Source organism: Haliotis rufescens, unplaced genomic scaffold (assembly GCF_023055435.1).
Source record: "Haliotis rufescens isolate VD_foot unplaced genomic scaffold, xgHalRufe1.0.p SCAF_3, whole genome shotgun sequence".
NCBI classification, from domain to species: Eukaryota; Metazoa; Mollusca; class Gastropoda; order Lepetellida; family Haliotidae; genus Haliotis; species Haliotis rufescens.
Window position 1 is genome coordinate 16,710,090 of NW_025964001.1, and position 21,086 is coordinate 16,731,175.

The window sequence follows — 21,086 nt, forward strand, 5'->3', positions numbered from 1 at the left end:
TTAATGGAATCTTAAGATTTCTTGTTGGCTGCAGAAAGTAAATAACATTTCACACTTGTGAGCAGAATCTGAATGCAATGGGTCAATATTTCTAATTGTAAGAGATTTTTTACTATATTATGACTCGTATCACCTTGACCAGAAGTGGGATAATGCCTTTAAAATCTACAATTAATGGAATCTTAAGATTTCTTGTCGGTTGATGATAGTAAATAATATTTCACACTTATGAGCAGAATCTTAATGTAATGGGTCAGTATTTCTAATTTTAAGAGATTTTTTACTATATCATGACTCATATCACCTTGACCAGAAGTGGGATAATGCCTTTAAAATCTACAATTAATGGAATCTTAAGATTTCTTCTCGGTTGATGACAGTCAATAACATTTCACACTTGTGAGCAAAATCTTTATGTAATGGGTCAATATTTCTAATTTTAAGAGATTTTTGACTATATTTTGACCCATATCACCTTGACCAGAAGTGCGATAATGCCTTTAAAAGTACAATTAATGGAATCTAAAGGTTTCTTCTCGGTTTATGATAGTAAATAATATTTCACACTTGTGAGCAGAATCTTTATGTTATGGGTCAATAATACTAATTGTAAGAGATTTTTGACTATTTTATGACTCATATCACCTTGACCAGAAGTGGGATAATGCCTTTAAAATCTACAATTAATGGAATCTTAAGATTTCTTGTCGGTTGATGATAGTAAATAACATTTCAAACCTATGAACAAAGGTCTAAATGTAATGGGTCAGTATTTCTAATTTTAAGAGATTTTTTACTATATCATGACTCATATCACCTTGACCAGAAGTGGGATAATGCCTTTAAAATCTACAATTAATGGAATCTAAAGATTTCTTCTCGGTTGATGATAGTAAATAATATTTCACACTTGTGGACTGAATCTTAATGTAATGGGTCAATACTGCTATTTATAAGAGACCTTTTACTATATTATCACTCATGTCCCTTTGACCAGAAATGGGATAGCCCTTTCACATGTACAAATAATGGAATACTTGTAGCTGATTTTTATTAATTATCGATTAGATATTTACCCTTGTATTACTGTAATTAAGCCGTGCAGAAGCGGCATAACACCTTTAAAATTTATTAACTGTTGAATATTTATAATTAATTTTAGCTTTTGAAAGTGATTAGGACCACAAACTTAGATAATATTGAGGGAGGTCATGATTGGTACTTTTATAGCAGTATTATACCAGTAAGTGTGTTACACAAGGAGTGTCAGAATTCAGAAATTCTTGTATTTACCGAGTGAGGGTGAAGGTAATACATGGATTCTTACATGAGTTTTGTAAAACAGAATATGTACTGTGTTTATCCACGTTTATCCACGTAATGCCAATCGCCAAGCACGGGTACTATCTTATTCCGTGTATTTTATCTTCCGCTGTCAGGGGTGCGATTGGTTAGCCTATTGGTCAAAGCGTTCGCTCGTCACGTCGAAGGCCCGGGTTCGATTCCCATCATGTGTTCAATGAGTAAACCCTATTTCTGGTGTCCCATGATACTCCAGGAATGCTGCTAAAAGCAGTGTAAATACATATTCACCCACTTACTCACTCCTTCTGCAGACGTCTATCCACTAGACCACTCAGGCAGTTGATTTCGTGTAGAAGGGGTCCCCAGCAACACATGCTTAATTTTAATTGTCTTACTAGGTGACTTCATGGATCGGAGGTTCAACGTCCTCCGACGTGCTGGATGTTTGCTTATAATTACAATCACTATTTTGCTCTCTGCCCATGTGGACCAACATTTTACTGCAAGAACCAGTAACAGCAAAGCTGACCATGCAGGTAATATTCTCTTGATCGGATGGGGAGTCCGGCTTAGAATCGTATAATGAGAGGCGACTAACGAGCCTCGGGTAGTCAGGTTCGTTATTTGGTTGATTGCGAGACATCGTACATGTCGGCGTGGGACGTTGTTCATACTTAAACCAATCGTTTATTTACATGTATTTATATCGGGGTACATGACACACAATTAACGAAGTCACTATACAAACATGCCCACCCGGTCCATCGATTGTGGTGCCCGTGAAGACCCGGGGTAGAATAGGTCTTTTCAGCAATCCATGCTTGCCCTAAAAGGCGACTATGCTTCTCGTAAAAGGCAGCTAACGGGATCGGGTGGTCTGGCTCACTGACTTGGTTGATGCATGTCATCGTATCCCAAATGCATGGATCGATGCTCATGATGTCTATCACTGGATTGTCCGTGTTTTCTGGTCCAGACTCGATTATTTACAGACCGCCGTCATATAGCTGGAATATTGCTCAGTGCGGCGTTAAACAACCAACCAACCATCGATTGTCGCCTAACATGACAAGCGAAGCGGTGGGTATATTTTAAGCAATGCCCAACATAGACATACACAATGCACTGTCCATGGATCATCGTGATTTTAGGCTAGATATATAAATATATTATTTCGACTTGCTTCAATATATCTTTCCTTTATTTCAAATTGAAGCTGCCTGGTTCCTAAAATACTATGGAGTAAGAGTCATATCCGTCTTACCGCCTATATCTGTTAGTTATACATTTATATTTATACATTCATTATAAATTTGCACACCAAACTTCTGAGCTTGCATTACCTGCATCATGTATATGTGATAGGGTTAAGTTAAGGAGGTATTTGAGGTTACCACTAACTTGTATATGTGGGTAGAATGCCATTCTGAAACAATCGTCAATATCCAGCTTGGATACTTCTTAGCATGTTTCAAAGCTTACATTGGTCTGCATCTACAGCATTCTGAAGTATGTAAAATATAATACATCCGATACAAACCCTCTATCGTTATCTATCGTTCTGAGTGATGTATCCCCACACCCCGCGTTTCATTCTGAGTAATGTATATTTTATGTCCGATGTACCTGTGTACTTCCCCGTAACTTTGTAAAGAAGAATTATAAAACACTTTCATCTTGTGTAATTTTCGCCTCAGTCTTCTGGCAAACCATATACAATTAACCCATCGAACTAATTAAAAGAAGTGGAAAGAGCTTGTCTAAATACAGAGGCATGTGAAATAATTGTTTTGAAATTATATAAATATGATTTCTCACATCTACTCATGTGTGAATTACAAGGATTCCCTTCAGCAGTTACATTAAATAAATTAATGAGGATACATGTTTTGCATTTCTATTCAGATCGTGGGATTGGAGGAGACCGCACGTTAAATTAAACAGAATACGGAAAATTGTTTACAGTTACAAACAAAACAAAATCTAAATGGAATGCATAATGTGTCGGGGCTCTTTTATTTAACGGCCACAATCCGAAATATTTCAGAAACCCCTCGAGTTACCGCTTTTACTTTTGTAATATGGCCGATTCCATTACATTCTATACACTATTGTGACCACAATGTGATGTAGAAACACATCCTTGATTTCAATTATTGATCTAATTATAACATAATTTGTTAAAAGAAATATCGCACAGACACTGTGACATTTGTGCATAAATGTGAATTGCCGCACAGAAAGGCGTGTGAATATTTGTCAAGTACAAAATAACAAAAAAATAATAATAACTAAAGATGTTTCCAATTTATAGTGAAGAATTTAATGTGCGTTATTTATTTGGAATGGGACATGGAAATATACAAAAGATCATATTCAGTACGGTCCCCCCCCCCCCCCCCCCCCCCCCTATAAACTAAATCATATTCCGCATATATATCGCCATGTGTTTTAGAGCTAACCGAAAGCATTACCGCTGTAAATGGGGTTTTGCGAAATTGTGGACTGTTTATCCCAGTTCTGGGCCCGGTTGTTCAGAACCCGGTTATTTTAACGTCAGGTTAACTCCTAACCAACCGTTAAATATTTAACCACACGTTAGTTAACCAGCCGTTAAAATACTGTTGCAGGATCAATAGATAACCATTAGGTTAGCTAACCACTCGGTTAAATTTTAACATCTTGGTTAAAGCACCGATTAGGTAAATATTATCCCAGAATTCCAAGCGTTAGTACTTCCGTCACTGTGTCGTATCGAATAATGGCCGAAACAGCGTCGATGACTGAGGAAACTCCAAGAAAAATAAGAAAGAAAAGAAACAGGAATTTTTCTGTGGATGAAGAAAATATCATCCAGTCAATGGTGGAGAGTAATTCACAAGTACTTCATGAAAAACTGAGCAGTGAAGTTACCAATAAGAAAAAGTCTGCTATTTGGATGGCTATCACCAAGACAGTCAACATGAAGGGCGTAGCGCTTCGATCTGTTGATGAGGTGAAGGAGAAATGGAGCAACATGACAAGAAAGGCCAAGAAAACCTTCACGGACTACAGGCTGCAACAGAGGAAGACCGGAGGGGGACCCCCACCATCCGAACCGAGTCAGGCTACTTCTCGAATTATTGAGATAATGCAAGATTCAGCAAGTTTCAGCGGGATATCAGGGGGCTTAGAATCGGAAATTCTTCCAAGTAAGTGCTTTCATAGTAACATATTTTATAAAAGCTGTCAATCTGTGCTGAAATAAGGGTATATCTATGGAATTGTACTAAGCCGCCTACTCATTTTCATACGTTCGAAAGTCGTCTGTTTATGTTGACACGGAATATCCCTTTTCTATATTTAGACATGACCTTGAACTTTTTCGAAAGAATGTGTTTGCCTCCCATCTCTACAATATATGAACAATGCAGCCAACTTTGTATGAACTTTTACTATTCACGTGAGATTCACGAGTATTATTATTATATCAACCCAGTCTACGATGCTGTAAACCGTAGAAACGAATATAAGATTGTTGAACACAATTTCGTGAGCCTCCATCAGGCGACGGAATGTGACGCAATTTCTCTTCTGTGGTGTCAACATCGAGTCTAAAGCCTATTGTTTTAGCAAGAGCGGGATATCTGCTGTAACAGTGGATACGTAAAGTAATGCTATTCCAAAAACTTATGACAAACCTGACTTGGTCACGTTTATATTTCACAAATTCATCTGTGAGCAAAGATTATTTATGAGCACGCTTCCGCTCCTCCATATGTAGAGGTCAAGGTCAGTAAGGTAAATTATTGTGAAGCGGTAGTAAAATGAATTTAATGAAAATATAATAAAATGAATAATTCAGTTACACACATTAAAACGAAACGAATAGTCAGAGCCATAAAGACACAGTCAACATAATTTCGGTCTCCTGAATTTGCAATGAAGTGAATATTCTGTTGATGTTAGTCAATACATTAATACCCAATACCATTCAAAGTATATTGTCTTTCTCTGAATCATAAATGATTAAAACAAGAGTAGATCCGTATATAAGTTTTCTTAAGCCGTAATCCCTAATAGAAACACAGACAAAACCATAAATATTTCTATTGATAATTTTTTATTCCTCCAGGTTGTGCTGAACGTTCATCAGTGGCTGATCCTGGGTTGCCAACTGGTGCCACAGATCCTACTCCAGCAGCTACTACCTCAACCCCAACATCACAAAGTCCTGAAGTCAGAGAATCTCAAGAAACAGAGCACAGTGAAGCAGCACCAAGACTTGATGACGGACGTCCAGCCAGGCAACTCAAGTTCAGAAAAGAAATTACAAAACTTAGTTCTTCAGAAAGAGTCTACCAATTACAGGAAAGAGTTCTATCAGGAGAGCTAGAAAAACAGGAAATGGAAAAAAAGAAACTTAAGCTACAAATTCAACTCCTTGAGCAAATACTACAACGTGATGATATTGACAATTTCAGTCCATCTCAACTGTTACTTTCTATGATGTAATAAACCTGCAGTTTAATTATCACTATATTTAATTCTTGTGTCCTCTGTTTGTAGTTTATTAGCTGGAGAAGAAGGTATTGGCAATATGATCTCTAATGCCTCGTCCATCATGCCTTCCGCCATGTGTGTCCACTGTTGGCTGTTCATCTGGGTTGTCGTTGTCATCTTGTAATGGCTCATTCAGTAATATGGATATATTGTGGAGGACAGCACAGGCAAGGACAATCTGACACCCACGGCGTGGACTCATCCTTATCTGTTGAATAAACAAGAAATGTTTGTGTCAAATACATAAATACAGAATGGCACATTTAAATCTACATTTTAGAAGCAACTTGTTTGCTTCTTTGAATTATTAATATAATTACTAGTAATTGGATATGTTAGTTAGGATTATTGGAAAATTATTTGTTTCTGCTATGTGGTCGATGTAAAATGTGAACCATTGGAACACACAACACCATGACTCCAAACCTTAAAGTTATGAAAAAAAATCAAGATTAGATGTAGAAAAGTAAAACATTGGTCAAATTAAGTACACAAATATACTATGCATATTTACCTCAGAATGAAGTACATGAAACCGTCTTTTCCATCGACCAAATGTTCTTTCTATTGTAACTCTTGTAGCACACAAGCTGTCATTGTATCTCTGCTGAGCATTGCCTTGTGGAGTCATGTATGGGGTTTGGAGAAAAGGCCTGCAAGGATATCCACTGTCTCCCAATAGAAAGCCATCTGATATTGAAGTGTGCGACCTCTCTAAGAATTCACACAAAGTAGAGGTTCTAAATATGTGGCTATCATGAGTTGATCCCGGCCATTTAGCACACACATTCGTAAATTTACCTACAAATTAGACAATAATTAAAACAATAAGCAATGTTCGTGATGGATTAATGGATTTTCTATTATAGGCATATATATTATATATTACAAACTTCTTACAGCTATATTTTCTTAAAATTACAGTCTCTTGACACAGCTTTGAGCTGAAAAGAACTTTAAAAACATCCCTTGTTAGCTGACTAGAATATCCCATTTGTATTTATTAAGAGTAATGAGAGCATTTACGCAAACCTTTCATTATTTATCTAATTCCGAATCTTTTTAATGCGGAATTTTATAGACCTTGGAAGGGAAGCTACTCTAATTGCAAAAAGGGACAGTACTCTAATCTCACAAGACGTACCTTCGTGGTCACACACTGCCTGTACGTTGATACTGTGGTATCCTTTCCGATTAACGTAAGCTGGTTCATCCCTGGTCGGTGCCTGAATACGTATGTGCGTACCATCAATGCAACCTAGGACACTCGGAAAACCACCAAGGGCGAAAAATCCATCTTGAACCTGACGTATGTAGCATTCTCGTGTTGGCCATTTTATGAATTCGTTCTTTCTTTTAACCAAGGCATCAGTCACATCGACTATGACACGTGAAACTGTACTTTTGTCCACCCCTATCGTATCACCAATCACTTGAAGGAAACTACCACTTGCGTAAAAACGGAAAGCTATCATCAGTTGTTGATTGACGTTTAGAGCATGGCTACGTTGTGTAGGGCGCTCCAAATCTTCCCTCAGTATATTGGCGATGTAGTTGATAGATTCCCGCCCAAATCTGTACCTATCACAAAGTTCACTGTCTGTGTAGTTTATTAATGCAAAATTTACAGCTCGGAATCGCTTCTGTTGTCTCGCATTAACCTCTGGAACCATGAAAGCGGCGCTAGGCCTAACCATGAACGCCATTTTGTTTCAAAGATAACCAAGGTGTTAAGTATTTAACAGAGGTCAGGAGGTGTGTTAACTTTAACGGGTGTTTAACCAGTCGTTAAAGATAACCATGCTTTGGGAAACAACATAACCATTTGGTTAAATTTAACGGAGAGTTAACACTGACTTAACGGCTGGTTAAGAGTTAACCGGGTTCTGAACAACCGGGCCCTGGTCGCTACATACCTCTACCGTTAGTTAGCTTGACCCCAATCCCCTAACTCCACATCCGCAACCCCACTTTGTTACACCACGTGATCAGCCCGCTCAGCTTTTAAACACACACAGGGTTCCGACTGCGTTTTAGCCTGTAACCCATATTTACCGAGCCCCTCTCTCAACACAGATAGGACTTATCGATCAGTCTCCTAACTTGGACACGTGGATTTTAAAGAGACCCATAACGAGGCTTATGGTTCGAAGATGGTTTCGGGAGATCAGATCAGCGAGTCAGCGTTTATATTCGGAACATTGGCCATCTCCTCCGCTGCAAAATATGCATTTGGCGCTTACACAAGATGGCAGAAATTACAACGTTTTCAGCTGGTGGGGCGTGTTACCGCATTGAATCTGTTCCCAGTCAAGTCGTGCGGAGGAATCTCAGTTCAGCGCGCGCTGTGCAGTCGCCTCGGGTTGAAAGTTCAAGGGGTCACAGACAGGTGAAGGATTTTGAACTTTATGAATGGATTGCATGATTCTGTTGCAATACCCATTGTGTAATAACTGTTTATTATTTATTTATGGTAGTTCATTGTCGTGTGATATAGACCATGTAACGTATCTCATATTTAAATTAATATTTAGATAATATTAATAAGACATAAATACTTGTATTTGACTTGTCAGCGGTGTCACATCAGCTGGAAATTGGCTGCTTAAATTTAAAGCAAAGGACGTTGATTATTTCAAATAATCTGTTTCACTTACGCTAATAAATAGGGATAATTGTATCACCACATGGATATGTTTTGATTCACGAACCAGTTTAGAAAGACAGTGTTTTATGTGTGTCAAGGTGGCACAAGGTTTTACTGACACTGACTAGACTAACATCTAGTCTCTTAAATGAATATATCGTACAGAAAAAAAGCAGTTGTTAAAATATCTTAATAAAAATAAAATGGAGCCCAGAGACTCTCTTCATTTCCCGATACTGTAGTAATCTAGACTTGCCAAACATTATAGACTTGCATGGGCTGTATTTGATATATTTGTATCAGGGTCTGTAAGACAGACTAGGCACTAACCTAAATATATATTTATTTAGGTCCGTGGTCTAGGGAACCCCGTGATCAATGTAATGAAATGGTGTAGTGTACTGCAAGATTTGATATTTACTTAAATTACTGGACCTTAATAGTTCGTGTCCAGAATTGGTACAATGAATATTATTGTGCGTCCCTTTGGATGCGACCCATTTTTTTCTGCATCCATTCATAATATGTGTGCATACTGGCCGCACGTTTCTGCATCATGTATAACCCTGGTGGTTAGGTGCATGTTTTGCCGTATCTGTGTCAATGCTTTATCAGACTTGTAAATGTCCTGCCACAACTTGGAAACAGATTATGATGTCAGTAAGTTTTGTAGGATTAACTCACACCACAACTCACAACAACATCAACTTGTTGATAATCAGTTCTCGACCGGCCAAACGAGTGGTTGAGAGTTTGATCATTTCAGTCCAAATATCAATACGAATACGATTTCACGACAAAGTCTACACTTTCAGCAGGGTATTCCCCATTTTCTTCATTTTCCCGCGTTTTAATGGCCTCGCTTTGAGAATGCGAAATGTGATATCTAAAACTGGCCCCTAAGAGAGATAAGCACTCTCTTCGATGACATCTAGTTCAACCGCCCCAGGAAGGCAGAGAGTAACACACAAACATGGTGTCCTGCTATGTCTGCAGTAATATTTGTGTTAGTACATTCGTCAAAGAATAACACAAAACAATATACTTTAGTGTCTTTTAAATGTTATTATCACAGATAGAATCAAACTGTTTTGTAAGTGACTGATTGTCAGGAAAACCATAATGTTTATGTTACATTTGTTAATTATGCTCAAAAATACACAAGGATACTATGTATTAACAACAATACGATACAACTGTTACAAACTGTAAACATCACAGATATTGTTTTCATGCATTTACAAAGATGTTATTATGTTACAGTAATTTCAACAGGCATGAATTCTGTGATTAAAGAGGAAATATAGGTTATTAACTGAGGATCTTTATCATGTTGATGCGTTTGCCATTTCATGATAAAGAAATCATGATAGTGTTGAGCCCCATATTTAATTTAAGTCAGAAAATTCCATTGACATGTGTATCTGTTAAAAGAATACATGTAATATATTTAGTTGTGTCAACAAGATATGGTGCTTTGTTGTAGTGGAGAGATCGAGTCTCCACGGGGATTAACAAGGTACCATATTAAAACCAACACAGTCACATATATCCTATGCCGCATCAGCACATTTTAAGTTTTCCACTCACTAGTACATGCCATCTAAACACGACTGGTCAAGGTAAAACGTGGCCTGTGGTAGATAACACAACCTTTCTTGAGTAAAACGTGATCTATGATAGATAACACAACCTTTCTTGAGTAAAACGTGATCTATGATAGATATCACAACCTTTCTTGAGTAAAACGTAATCTATGATAGATAACACAACCTTTCTTGAGTAAATCGTGATCTATGATAGATAACACAACCTTTATGGAGTAAAACGTGATCTATGATAGATAACACAACCTTTATTGAGTAAAACGTGATCTATGGTAGATATCACAACCTTTCTTGAGTAAAACGTGATCTATGATAGATATGACAACCTTTCTTGTGTAAAACGTGATCTATGATATACTAAACACAAACAGTTAAGGATCATGAAATCTTTTTATGTACCGAAACTCAGTCTTTATTTCCAAAAATACCCCCTCAATGATCCCTTACTGTTTGTGGGAAAGACTTCCGTCTGTATCCGCCCTTCAAATGTTTTATATGTATGCATTGCCGCCCAATCCTTTTAAGCAGATATATTTTTGAGGGGGGATACGGGCGAAAGTCTTACCCTTTTGTTCAGTATATTTAAGAGTAGGGTTTACTTAATTTTCTTGTTTGTACTGTGTTCCATTTATTTGATATCTGCATTTCTGTCAACGACTGCGTTATGTCGATGTTGTTATTTCATGTCTATTTCATCATGGCCTGGTGTCCTCGTCCTACATTGTGGAGTCAATTGCTGATGTCGACTGAAATAGACGACGACAGTGTTATTCTACTGGTCTGAGCAGCTGACCTAGCGCTCCAGATAAACATATCACTAAGCTATTTAGTACACTGAAGGTTTAGGTAGATGGTTTAAACAGAAATATTATCCAGCCACACGAAGAAAAGCACCGCACCATTTTCGGATCAAATAAATATATTTATGGTGAAACAAATAACGAAAAGAACTCACCTCGAACAATGATTAACACTTCCCTGAAAATTTGTGACTGATGAATGTTTTGTAGATATTTGAATGAATGTTTTTGTTAGATTGTTATGATTCGATCCAGGAAAATGTCTCACATTTGGTAACACAGAATCCGAATGATGAGAATGTGAAAACAACTAACCTTGTTGCCTGATACTGTGCGCGCCTCCGTGGTCTAGTGGTAGAGCATCCGCCCGAAGAGCGGATGGTCCGGGGTTCGATCCCCGGCCGCGTCATACCAAAATACGTTTAAAGATAGTACTTGTTGTTATCTTGTCTCGCGCTCGGTTTAAGGGGTATAAGGGGCCGAAACAAGGACTGGTCGACTTGGAGTCAGTATACTGTGTCTGAGTGTGGTATTCATGTTAAACTGCGTCATGGTGTCTCAGTGGGCTAGCACTATAAATTAGTCCGGACTAGTACAAGCAGCCACCCACGCATTACATCAGCAGACGCGACGTTAAAACCCATTTCACCTCAACTGATATTGAAAGACGAAATGTGTCCCTTGGCCCCCCGAGGTGACACAATTAAATGGACTCCGCTCGACGGTCTGTCGCCCATATTCAGTATCGACCTGGACATTGTAATTCTAAAATTATAATTCTAAGAGAACCTCGAGTATTAAGAAACTGAGAATGGGATAAGTATAGGCTGAAAGAGCTAAGTATAGGATGAGTAAATAGGCTGCCAGAGCCGAGAAGGTAGTCTCTCTTACAGACCCCAGAACATATAATTATTTAATACTACGTTCACTAGTTTCCCACTCTTCCCCTTCCCAGCTCAAGCAGCATATACTCATCCCCCTTTTCAGCTCAAGGGGTCCACACTACTGGAGGGTTCATGAAATGAGGGCGATTGTTTTGTTAAATATATGCGCTGGAGTATATGCAGGAGACCACCCAGTCCCACTCACCATCTAAAGTTAGGGGACACTTAAGATCATTTCCATGAAAGTCGTCGTTATGTTCATATCAATCAGTCTTTATTCATGCTACTGATGAGGCCAAAGGCTTATAGTACATTGTCTGGGGCGTGTTACAAGACCGACAACTAGACTTCTATGGCGTTTGTTTTCACAACTATGATTTGTACGCGATTTTTCAAGCTTCTGGGTAAAATCGAACAATACTGTTTGTACTTGTCCTATTCAAGGACCTGCTCGTGTTCAAATGTTAAAAACGCTCCCCGAAAAGCCCTTATATCGACTTGTTTGACACATGTTAACCTTTTCTCTGTATTTTGTTTTGTCAATAGTCTGAAATTAATCTTATCATCTTCTATACTAACACGGGAGCTGAGGTGGTCCTATTATCTAAGCGGCCGCATTTTGCTATGCAGAGTTGCACCCCTTTTAAAAAGGGCGTGCTAATACCTATTATCGTGGGTTCGAAACCCGTCTCGCCCTGGTTAAATTTCTAGGTTTTTCAGCACTATACCCGTGCTCCTGGTTTTCATCAAAGTCATAAACGTCTAAGACCTGTATCACTTCGGGCTTTCTTCCTACATCAAGCTGACACGCCGTGATATAACTACTGTTCAAAGCGGCGTTAAACCCAACTCACTCACTCTATATGAACACAACCGATAACTTTCATGGCGATTCCTAAACGTTTTCTGAACTATGTAGCTCGAGTGTGCCGAAAAGTGCCCTTGTCTCTCATTCTATTCCTCGTTCTTAAAATGATGCCACCCATGGTAACAAACGATAGATACATCATGACACGTGTTCGTTCTCGTGTTCACAGACACTGGATGGTAACGAGGCCGAATGGCGACTTCCTGTCTCAAAGGCAGGCCCCGAAGATGTCGTTGCTGAAAGTCAGTATCCATGGAGACCAGGTGTTTATTGACGGACCAGGAGTGCCAACACTGAAAGTACCCATCAATCCCCCGGTTGTCCCGTCCCAAGTGAAGACATGTCGGTATGTAGGAATATATTTTGGGGGTATTACAGTTAGGAGGGAGTAAGAGTCTTGACTTCAGTTTGGGGTTCAGTGTGTCGCATTTGAATTGTTAACTTCACACACATGTATACACACACACACATACCCGACCCCCGCTCTTCCTGCTTGCAGTGTGTGGGAGTGTAGGACGGAGGGGCTGGACTGTGGGCAGGAGGCCGCAGACTGGGTCAGCTCATTCCTGGGACTGGAGGGACTCCGGCTACTGTTCTCGGCCCCGGGGATGCACAAGAGGGACGCCAGCGACGAGTTCAAGCCATGGGGTAATCCTGCCCTTCTCGGCGACCAGGTAATATTGAGCCTCACATTGTGCCCAGTCGATTGCTGTGCAGTTGCCTCCCTTTGGCGTGTCAGGATCCGATGATTTTAGTATCGACTTCCAGATTGGCACTGCTCCTTCGTTTGTTTTCACTCTTTGGTTTAAAAACACACTTAAATGACCTGCGTCACTTTCCCTTCCCAATTAGGCTGACACACGGTGATGTTACTGAAATAGCGTTCACTCACTCATTCACAGACTGACATATGTAATGGCCATGATAACCGTAGTTGCAATATTATAAGTTGTTGGCTTATCACGACTTGGGTGCTATTTGACTCTGTGTGTACGCATGGTTATCCTTTATTACAATTTGAAAATTGATTGAAGATTGAGATGCTAGGCGTGTGTTTGTTGCCATATTGCCAGGTGAGCTGGAAGGAGCATAATTTTACAGAGATCGGAAAATGTATGTTTCCTTGACGGCGGGGAATATGTTTTCCAGTACTACACGCCATAGCGGGGTTCATGGGAATTCAACAGGACGTCATTGGCCAATATAACTAAAGCAGTTTACATGTAAGGGAAGATAAAGAGGTATAACTACATATGTGGAAGGTATTTGCTGAGATGATTAACTTTCAACAATGTGGTAAACATCTAAGACTTGCGATACTTTCCTCCTAAATTACGCTGACTCACCGTGAAAAAACTGAAATACTGTTCAAAGCGTACCAACTCACGGTATTTACATGCAGTGACCACTGCGCTGGGGTTAAAGAGTTGTCTCGTTATGTTAACAAAACACCGGCATTCGATCACACAGGTACAATTGATGAAGCCAGTCCTCTTTATCCCACCTTAAAACACTAGCTTCTGATTGGTTGAGGAGGGGGCAATTATTGCACGTGCAGCCCGTTCATGTGTCCCGCTTGGCCTTTATCAGGTAACATGCATATCTCGAATAAGTATCGTTCAGTTGTAATGAACCGATGTTTATTCGAATGCATTGGGTAAAGGGAAGTAACTCATGCATTCGTGACCCTGTATTAAAGGAATGACGGTAAGATAAGCTCGTTGTTAACCGATCCCTCGGGGCATATGGAGTGATGTACCCTGTGTGTGAGCCCATATACCTCGACGGCTCGGGTACATAGTCTCACACACAGGGTACATCACACCGACCTCTGAAGATCCGGGGTAGAATAAGTCTTCAGCAGCCCATGCTTGCCGTAAAAGGCGACTATGCTTGTGGTAAGATGCGACTAACGGGTTGGGTTGTCAGGCTCGCTGACTTGCTTGATGCATGTCATCGTATTCCAATTGCGTGCGGATCGATGCTTATGATGTCAGTCGCTAGATTGTTTGGTTCAGACTCGCTTCTTCACAGACCGCCGTCATACAGCAGGGATATTTTTGAGTGCGGCTTAAGACAACAAACAAACAAACATCACACCGTATACCCCTCGAATGAGTGAGTGAGTGAGTTGGGTTTTACGCCGCTTTTAACAGTATTCCAGTTATATCACGGCGTGTCAGCTTAATGTGGGAGGAAAGCCCGAAGTGATGCAGGTCTCGGACATTTACCAATTAGGTGAAACCCACGAGCACGGGTATGGTGCTGACAAACTTAGAAACATAATCGGGGCGAACCGGGATTCGAACCCACAATCATAGGTTTCTGGCGTGCCCAAGGGACGCAACTCTGCACAGCGAATCGCGGCGCCTTATACGACTGGGCCACCCGTGCCCCCTATACCCCTCGAGATCGGTTGACAACTTATAGTGTCTAGACCGCGATGATATTCCCGGAAGAGTGTTATAAACGGCGTAAAAACTCATTTTTGTTACAGGCGGCCTACAGTGACTTTGGGGCCTATATGCTTCTGTCGGATGAGTCTCTCGGCTTCCTAAATACCAAGCTCAGCAAGCCAGTGTCCATGCGGAATTTCAGACCCAACATCGTCGTCAGCGCCAAAGAAGCATTCGATGAGGTATGAACATGATCACCAGAAAATGAGGTTCAAACCCGTCACAGATCACGGTTCCCATACTGACCGAGTACTAAAATGATCGATGATGATGACTAAATGATCGATGACTAAAATGGCTACTGAGTATGGTCAAAATGGGCAACCCCTGAGCGACCACCTTTGGGCTCTGACAGTGTAGGATAAATATTTGTACCGATATTGCACGGCGTCCTTACTCGAGCGATGGCTTGTTTGTACATGGTTGGAGAAATATAGCAGGCACACTATTGCCCGCGACGTTTATAACCTTTCCCTAAATGCTGATGTGACGTTAAGACTAATGTTGTAGTTGGTTTTGGATGGACGACGTCGGTAGAAACGTGGCGTGGCCATAGTTTCAGCACATGTGTAGTTTAGGCCCAACCAGTTTAAGAAACGCATCCTGGGAAAACACATAGTTCCCGATGTCACTGGAATATGTAGCTCTTGGGTCTACATTCTAGGCCCAGATTGCTAGTAATGTCAATGCCTAGGTGGTGTCAGTGAGTGAGTGTGTTTGGTTTTACGCCGCTTTTAGCAATATTCGAGCAATATCACGGCGGGGAACACCAGAAATGGGCTTTACACATTGTACCCATGTCGGGAATCGAACCCAGCCCTTCGGCGTGACGAGCGAACGCTTTAACCAGTAGGCTACCCGACCGCTCCAAGGATGCCTAGTGAGATATGGGAGAGGGCTCACGAATGGCCAAATTGTCCAAGGTGCCGCAATTCAATATGCAGAATTGCGTCCTTTAGGCACACCTCACAGTGTGGGTTCGAAATCCAGTTCACCCCGATTATGTTTCAAGGTTTGTCAGCACCATACCCGTGCAGGTGGGTGCCCCCCCCCCCCCCCCCCCCCCCCCCCCCCCCACACACACACACTGATACATATTCTGATACATTGTTCAAGGCGGCATTAAGCTTAGCTCACTCACTCATTCTTTTGGCGTGTAGTTTATAACACGTAAAAGCTATAAGACGCAAACTGTATCGCCATGATAAATTGTGGCATGTTTACGTGAAATACCAATCGCCGTTTAGTTCTAACATTGAAGCCCGCCCACCCATAGTCAAGTTACGGAGTAAAATTAAAATATCCAAGGAAGCGGTCATAGAAATACAAACACCTCACCGACAAGGCTCACATTTCATAATGCACGGGATGTGTGGTTGACAATACAATGTCGAGACTGACACGCATACTTTTTGAGATGTTCTCCGTTCTCCTAACAATGTACATTCTGATGTCACCCGTTAAGATCCGTGTAGAAAAGGTCTTCAGTAACCTTGCTTGTCGTAAAAGGCGACTATGCTTGTGGTAAGAGGCGACTAACGCCATCGGGTGGTCAGGCTGACTGACTTGGTTGATGCATGTCGTTCTATCCCAATGGCGTAGATCGATGCCCATGATGTCAATCATTGGATTGTCTGGTCCAGACTCGATTATTTACAGACCGCCGTCATATAGCTAGTGCGGCGTTAAACAACAAACAAACAAACAAACATTCCGATGTGACTTTCTGTTCAGGACAGCTGGCACGAGATCAAGATAGGGGACACAGCCTTCATGAGAGTGCTGGACCCGTGTACGAGGTAAGTGGGATCTCCACATGGATCCGTTGTTAGCTCACCTGAACTGGATGTTAATGTTGGTCATAACGTTTCCGATCCGTTTCGAAGCGGCCGCGACAACCATATAAAATATATAATTATTTTGACCCACTGCTCAGATATTACTTTTTGAATTTTGACATCCTGCAGGTTTTCGTTTCATCTTTGATCTTTGTTCTGTAGGTGTACCATGACAACAGTTAACGGAGAAGTGGGAGAGAAATCCAAAGACGGCGAACCCTTAGCGACTCTTAAACGGTAAGAGTGAATGGATGTTGATTTATGCCGCTCTGATCTGTACCCGAGCTTTTTCGCGGCGGTCTATAAATCATAGTCTGCGTTTTACAAACCAATGGTTGATATTATGAGCAACACTCGACGCTAGCTGGGGAAGATGACATGCAATTTGCCCAGTCGGACGTTGCAACCACCCAATCCTACGTTAAAATCCTAATAAACAATTACGACAAGCATCGGTAACTTGGACCTTGGCAAATATTTGTACAAGTATCACTTGTCCCCAACTTGTATTTTCATGATTCAAATAAAACTGTTTTATATAAAAAAAAATCCGGGGGTGGGGGCAATCCCCCCCCCCCCCCCCCCCCTGCCCCCCGGCTGGCTACGGCACTGGTTGTGTATGTGTATGTTAATAATACCCTGCTTGTTTCAGTGTTCGATGTTTCCCGGCATACGGCGAGACTCCTATTTTCGGTGTTAACTGTGCCGTGGATGTGGAGGGACAAATCAACGTGGGCGACCAAGTATATGCTTTGAGAAAATAAAGATTGGGCCTAATTCCTGGTTAGGGACATGTTATTTTGGCCCAGCGTTGTAAGCAAACGTAGGCTTAACATTTACGCTGTTTCTTGCTAAATACTAAGTCACAACCCATGTTTCTTGCTAAATACTAAGCAACAACCCATGTTTGCAGGAAAAGACGACTATGCTTGTCGTAAGAGGCGACTAACGGGACGGGGTGGTCAGACTCGTTGATGCATGTCATCGTATCCCAATTGCGTAGGTCGATCCTCATGATGTGATCCACTTGATTGTCTGGCCCAGAGTCGATTATTTACAGACCGCCGTCATATAGCTAGAATATTGCTGAGTGCGGCGTAAAACAACAAACAAACCAAGACCATAATGGTCCGTATCACTGCATGCTCTTTGCACTACATTATTAAACCAGTCAACGAATCAGTGTGCGTTCTCGGACTCTGTAGAGTATACATGCTCATGATGTGATCCACTTGATTGTCTGGTCCAGACTCGATTATTTACAGACCGCCGTCATATAGCCAGAATATTGCTGAGTGCGGCGTAAAACAACAAACAAACCAAGACCATAATGGTCCGTATCAATGCATGCTCTTAGCACTACATTATTAAACCAGTCAACGAATCAGTGTGCGTTCTCAGACTTTGTAGAGTATACATGGTCATGATGTCAATCATTCGATTGTCTAGTCCAGATTTGATTGTTTACAGACCACCGTCATATAGCTGGAATATTGTTGAGTGCGGCGTTAAACAACAAACAATCAAACAAACAAACAAACAAAACAAAACTGCCTGCCAAGCGCTTTAGGTTTTGCATTTACATTACCATTCCATCCATTCCTGTTGTTTGCCCTCCTTTATTTATCGACTTAACTTCATGTGTTAGACATAAGAGTGTCTTCCGTCCGTAATGTAATAACAACGAAAAAACTGTCAATGTACATATTGCATGCTATGAAGCTAAGAAGTTCCAGATGTGTTACCTCATAAATGTATATACACCAATTACTTTATAACATGTACTATAGGCCTGTGGCCTCTCAGTATTATGAATAAACACATATTGATAACATTCAATATATCCTCATGAAGAGCAGTCAAGTGGTTCCTTTTGGTGATTAAACTTTTGAAATTTATTTCATAGAAAAAGAGATGAAGTTATACTTTTATATTCCACGCGCCCATATTTATACCTTTATGACCTGCCATTCCATTTCAAAGTCAGGGTTAGTGTCAAAATAAACTCGCCATCAAATTAGGAGATCAACCAAATGTGCTTTGAAATTGGAGGTAGTCTCACTGTTATTAGATACCTCTAATTTCCAATTCACCAAGTGCGTCAGCATTTCGTGCTCGGAAAGGAGGAGCCTAGCAGTAGATCTTGGACCCCAAAACACTGTTTTCAAGAACAAAACTAGGACAAATTAATGATCCCTGCATTCTCGGGAACAAATAGTTCATTACATTTGCTATCAGACATTCGGAATCGTTGATACACGTGTGAAAATTTGTATCAACTCGCTTATTTTGAATCCTAAGGACAACAAGAGTAATTATTGTATGTAAGTGAGTGAGTATGGTTTTATGACCTTATATCAATATTGTATCAACATCACTGAGGGGGGACACCAGAAATGAGCTTCACACATTGTAACCATTGTGGGGATCGAACCCGGGCCTTCGGCGTAACGAGCTATCGCTTTATCCACTTGGCTAACCCACCGTCCACTATGCACGTGAAAGTATCAACAACTTTATGTATTAGCAACATTAAAACTTTATTCCTTGAACAGTTACATGCTCATTCGTTACACTCTAACATGTGTCAATACTTCACGGCTCTTACACTACACGTTCCTCCACCCCCCGTGAATACAGTCGGCCAGTGTGCGGTGCAGTCGCTCTATTTACCATCATCCACAAAACACGTGTTTCAGTATCAGGTGACGGTTGTGATCGCAGGAATTCCATGCACAGAGTGAGCATACTTGGATTCCCTTAGACACACATTGACACATGTCAGTACCTGACATAAAGTTGACATGCGTCACTATTTCCCCGCATAGCAGGGGACACAGGTGGCCAAGTCGTCTAAGACGCCGCGATTCGCTGTGTTGTGTCCCCTGGCACGCCAGAAACCTATGATTGTGGTTTCGAATCCCGGTTCGCCCCGATTATGTTTCTAGGTTTGTCAGCACCATACCCGTGCTCGTGGGTTTCACCGAAGTGGTAAACGTCTGAGACCTGCATCACTTCGGGCTTTCCTCCCGCCGCGATGTAACTGAACTACTGTTAAAAGCGGCGTTTAACCCAACTCACTCACTCACTCCCCGCATAGCGGCCGTATTCACGGTTGATGAAGTATTGACGATGATGTTTGATCGGTATCTCTAGCAGTCAAACATCCTTTCTGGCACAACATGGACACGGGGAGATGAACATTTGCTGGATCACAACAAACACGATTCACTACCAACTCAAAGCACCCACTCTTCCTCTTACAGAACAAAAATTAATGCATTACTAATCGGTAATTTTGTGTTACTGAGCACTTTCGTCTTGTCAACAAAATGAACTGTTTTCGTGGAGGCGATCTCGAAATTGCCAAGGGAACATGAAAGACGTCATTTTACAAAGGCGATTTCTATGATCGTTTCACTTGAAAGGGGATGACTATTTATTGTACAACTTATTGTTAATCTAATCACAATTTATTTTATACCAACAGCAAATTTTTCAGAACAAACATTATTTATAACGATTAATATCTTTGTACAAAAAATGACAACAATTGATATTTACCCCAGCATTTACGGGAAAACAATCTTCTTTATATCCTAGGACCCCGAATCTCCCACCCAACCCCCAAAATGTCGACCCTTAAATTCAGGTGATGTACGTCACTGTAGGCTGTTAGTTGTAGGCTGCTGCATGTGAAATCGCCGTATGACGTCCTCTTGCACACAGACACCACACATAAGCTCACAACTGTGCATAATCACAATAAGGCAAAGGTTGAAAGACTTCAAGCATGTGTGTGCATTTCCTCCAGCTCTAGCGGCCAAGCCGTAGCTGTGTCCTGCCTCGCATTTATTATCCGACATATGTTCTGGTCGCTAATAAAGGGATACGGTTCACGCGTGAGAATGCAAGTTACAGGATATCGTGGACACAAGCTCCGTGAGAGTGCAAGTTACTGAAAATCGTGGACATTTGTAGACACAGCGGCCGAGGCAGTGAATGCTCTCCCTTCGTGTTCACAGTCATTACCTTTAACCAATTACATTTTCAGTCGGAAGATCTGGTGTTCTTGAAGAAATGGTTGGATAACTAGGGGACACAAAGTGTCAACGACAATCTGTAAGTGTCTTTTTTGC

General features: G+C 40.9%; 3 protein-coding genes across 3 annotated transcripts; 2 read left to right on the forward strand and 1 right to left on the reverse strand.

Moving 5' to 3' along the window:
* Window positions 1-4,059: 4,059 nt before the first annotated feature.
* LOC124111969 lies at window positions 4,060-5,799 on the forward strand. Its single transcript, XM_046471899.2, has 2 exons — window positions 4,060-4,496; window positions 5,420-5,799. Exons 1-2 carry the CDS (start codon window positions 4,067-4,069, stop codon window positions 5,797-5,799), a joined length of 810 nt encoding a protein of 269 aa, XP_046327855.1. The 5' UTR covers window positions 4,060-4,066.
* A 6-nt stretch (window positions 5,800-5,805) lies between these two features.
* On the reverse strand, window positions 5,806-7,824 carry LOC124111967 (putative nuclease HARBI1). Its single transcript, XM_046471897.2, has 3 exons — window positions 6,992-7,824; window positions 6,362-6,648; window positions 5,806-6,055 (listed from the first exon to the last, which is right to left on the reverse strand). The coding sequence occupies exons 1-3, from the start codon at window positions 7,551-7,553 to the stop codon at window positions 5,858-5,860; spliced, it is 1,047 nt and encodes a 348-aa protein (XP_046327853.2). The 5' UTR covers window positions 7,554-7,824; the 3' UTR covers window positions 5,806-5,857.
* A 38-nt stretch (window positions 7,825-7,862) lies between these two features.
* Window positions 7,863-18,800, forward strand: LOC124111968 (mitochondrial amidoxime-reducing component 1-like). The gene is made up of 7 exons (XM_046471898.2): window positions 7,863-8,236; window positions 12,823-12,999; window positions 13,153-13,327; window positions 15,151-15,291; window positions 16,844-16,908; window positions 17,110-17,184; window positions 17,600-18,800. Exons 1-7 carry the CDS (start codon window positions 8,001-8,003, stop codon window positions 17,709-17,711), a joined length of 981 nt encoding a protein of 326 aa, XP_046327854.2. The 5' UTR covers window positions 7,863-8,000; the 3' UTR covers window positions 17,712-18,800.
* Window positions 18,801-21,086: the final 2,286 nt, after the last annotated feature.

Coding starts and splice junctions, on each gene's coding strand:
- LOC124111969 (XM_046471899.2), top strand. CDS start 4,067: ATGGCCGAAACAGCGTCGATGACTGAGGAAACTCCAAGAAAAATAAGA. Junction 4,497..5,419: donor AGAATCGGAAATTCTTCCAA/GTAAGTGCTTTC, acceptor TTATTCCTCCAG/GTTGTGCTGAACGTTCATCA.
- LOC124111967 (XM_046471897.2), bottom strand. CDS start 7,553: ATGGCGTTCATGGTTAGGCCTAGCGCCGCTTTCATGGTTCCAGAGGTT. Junction 6,649..6,991: donor GGCAGTGTGTGACCACGAAG/GTACGTCTTGTG, acceptor TCTAATTTGTAG/GTAAATTTACGAATGTGTGT. Junction 6,056..6,361: donor TTCATGTACTTCATTCTGAG/GTAAATATGCAT, acceptor TTTATTCAACAG/ATAAGGATGAGTCCACGCCG.
- LOC124111968 (XM_046471898.2), top strand. CDS start 8,001: ATGGTTTCGGGAGATCAGATCAGCGAGTCAGCGTTTATATTCGGAACA. Junction 13,328..15,150: donor CTGCCCTTCTCGGCGACCAG/GTAATATTGAGC, acceptor TTTTTGTTACAG/GCGGCCTACAGTGACTTTGG. Junction 17,185..17,599: donor CCCTTAGCGACTCTTAAACG/GTAAGAGTGAAT, acceptor TGCTTGTTTCAG/TGTTCGATGTTTCCCGGCAT.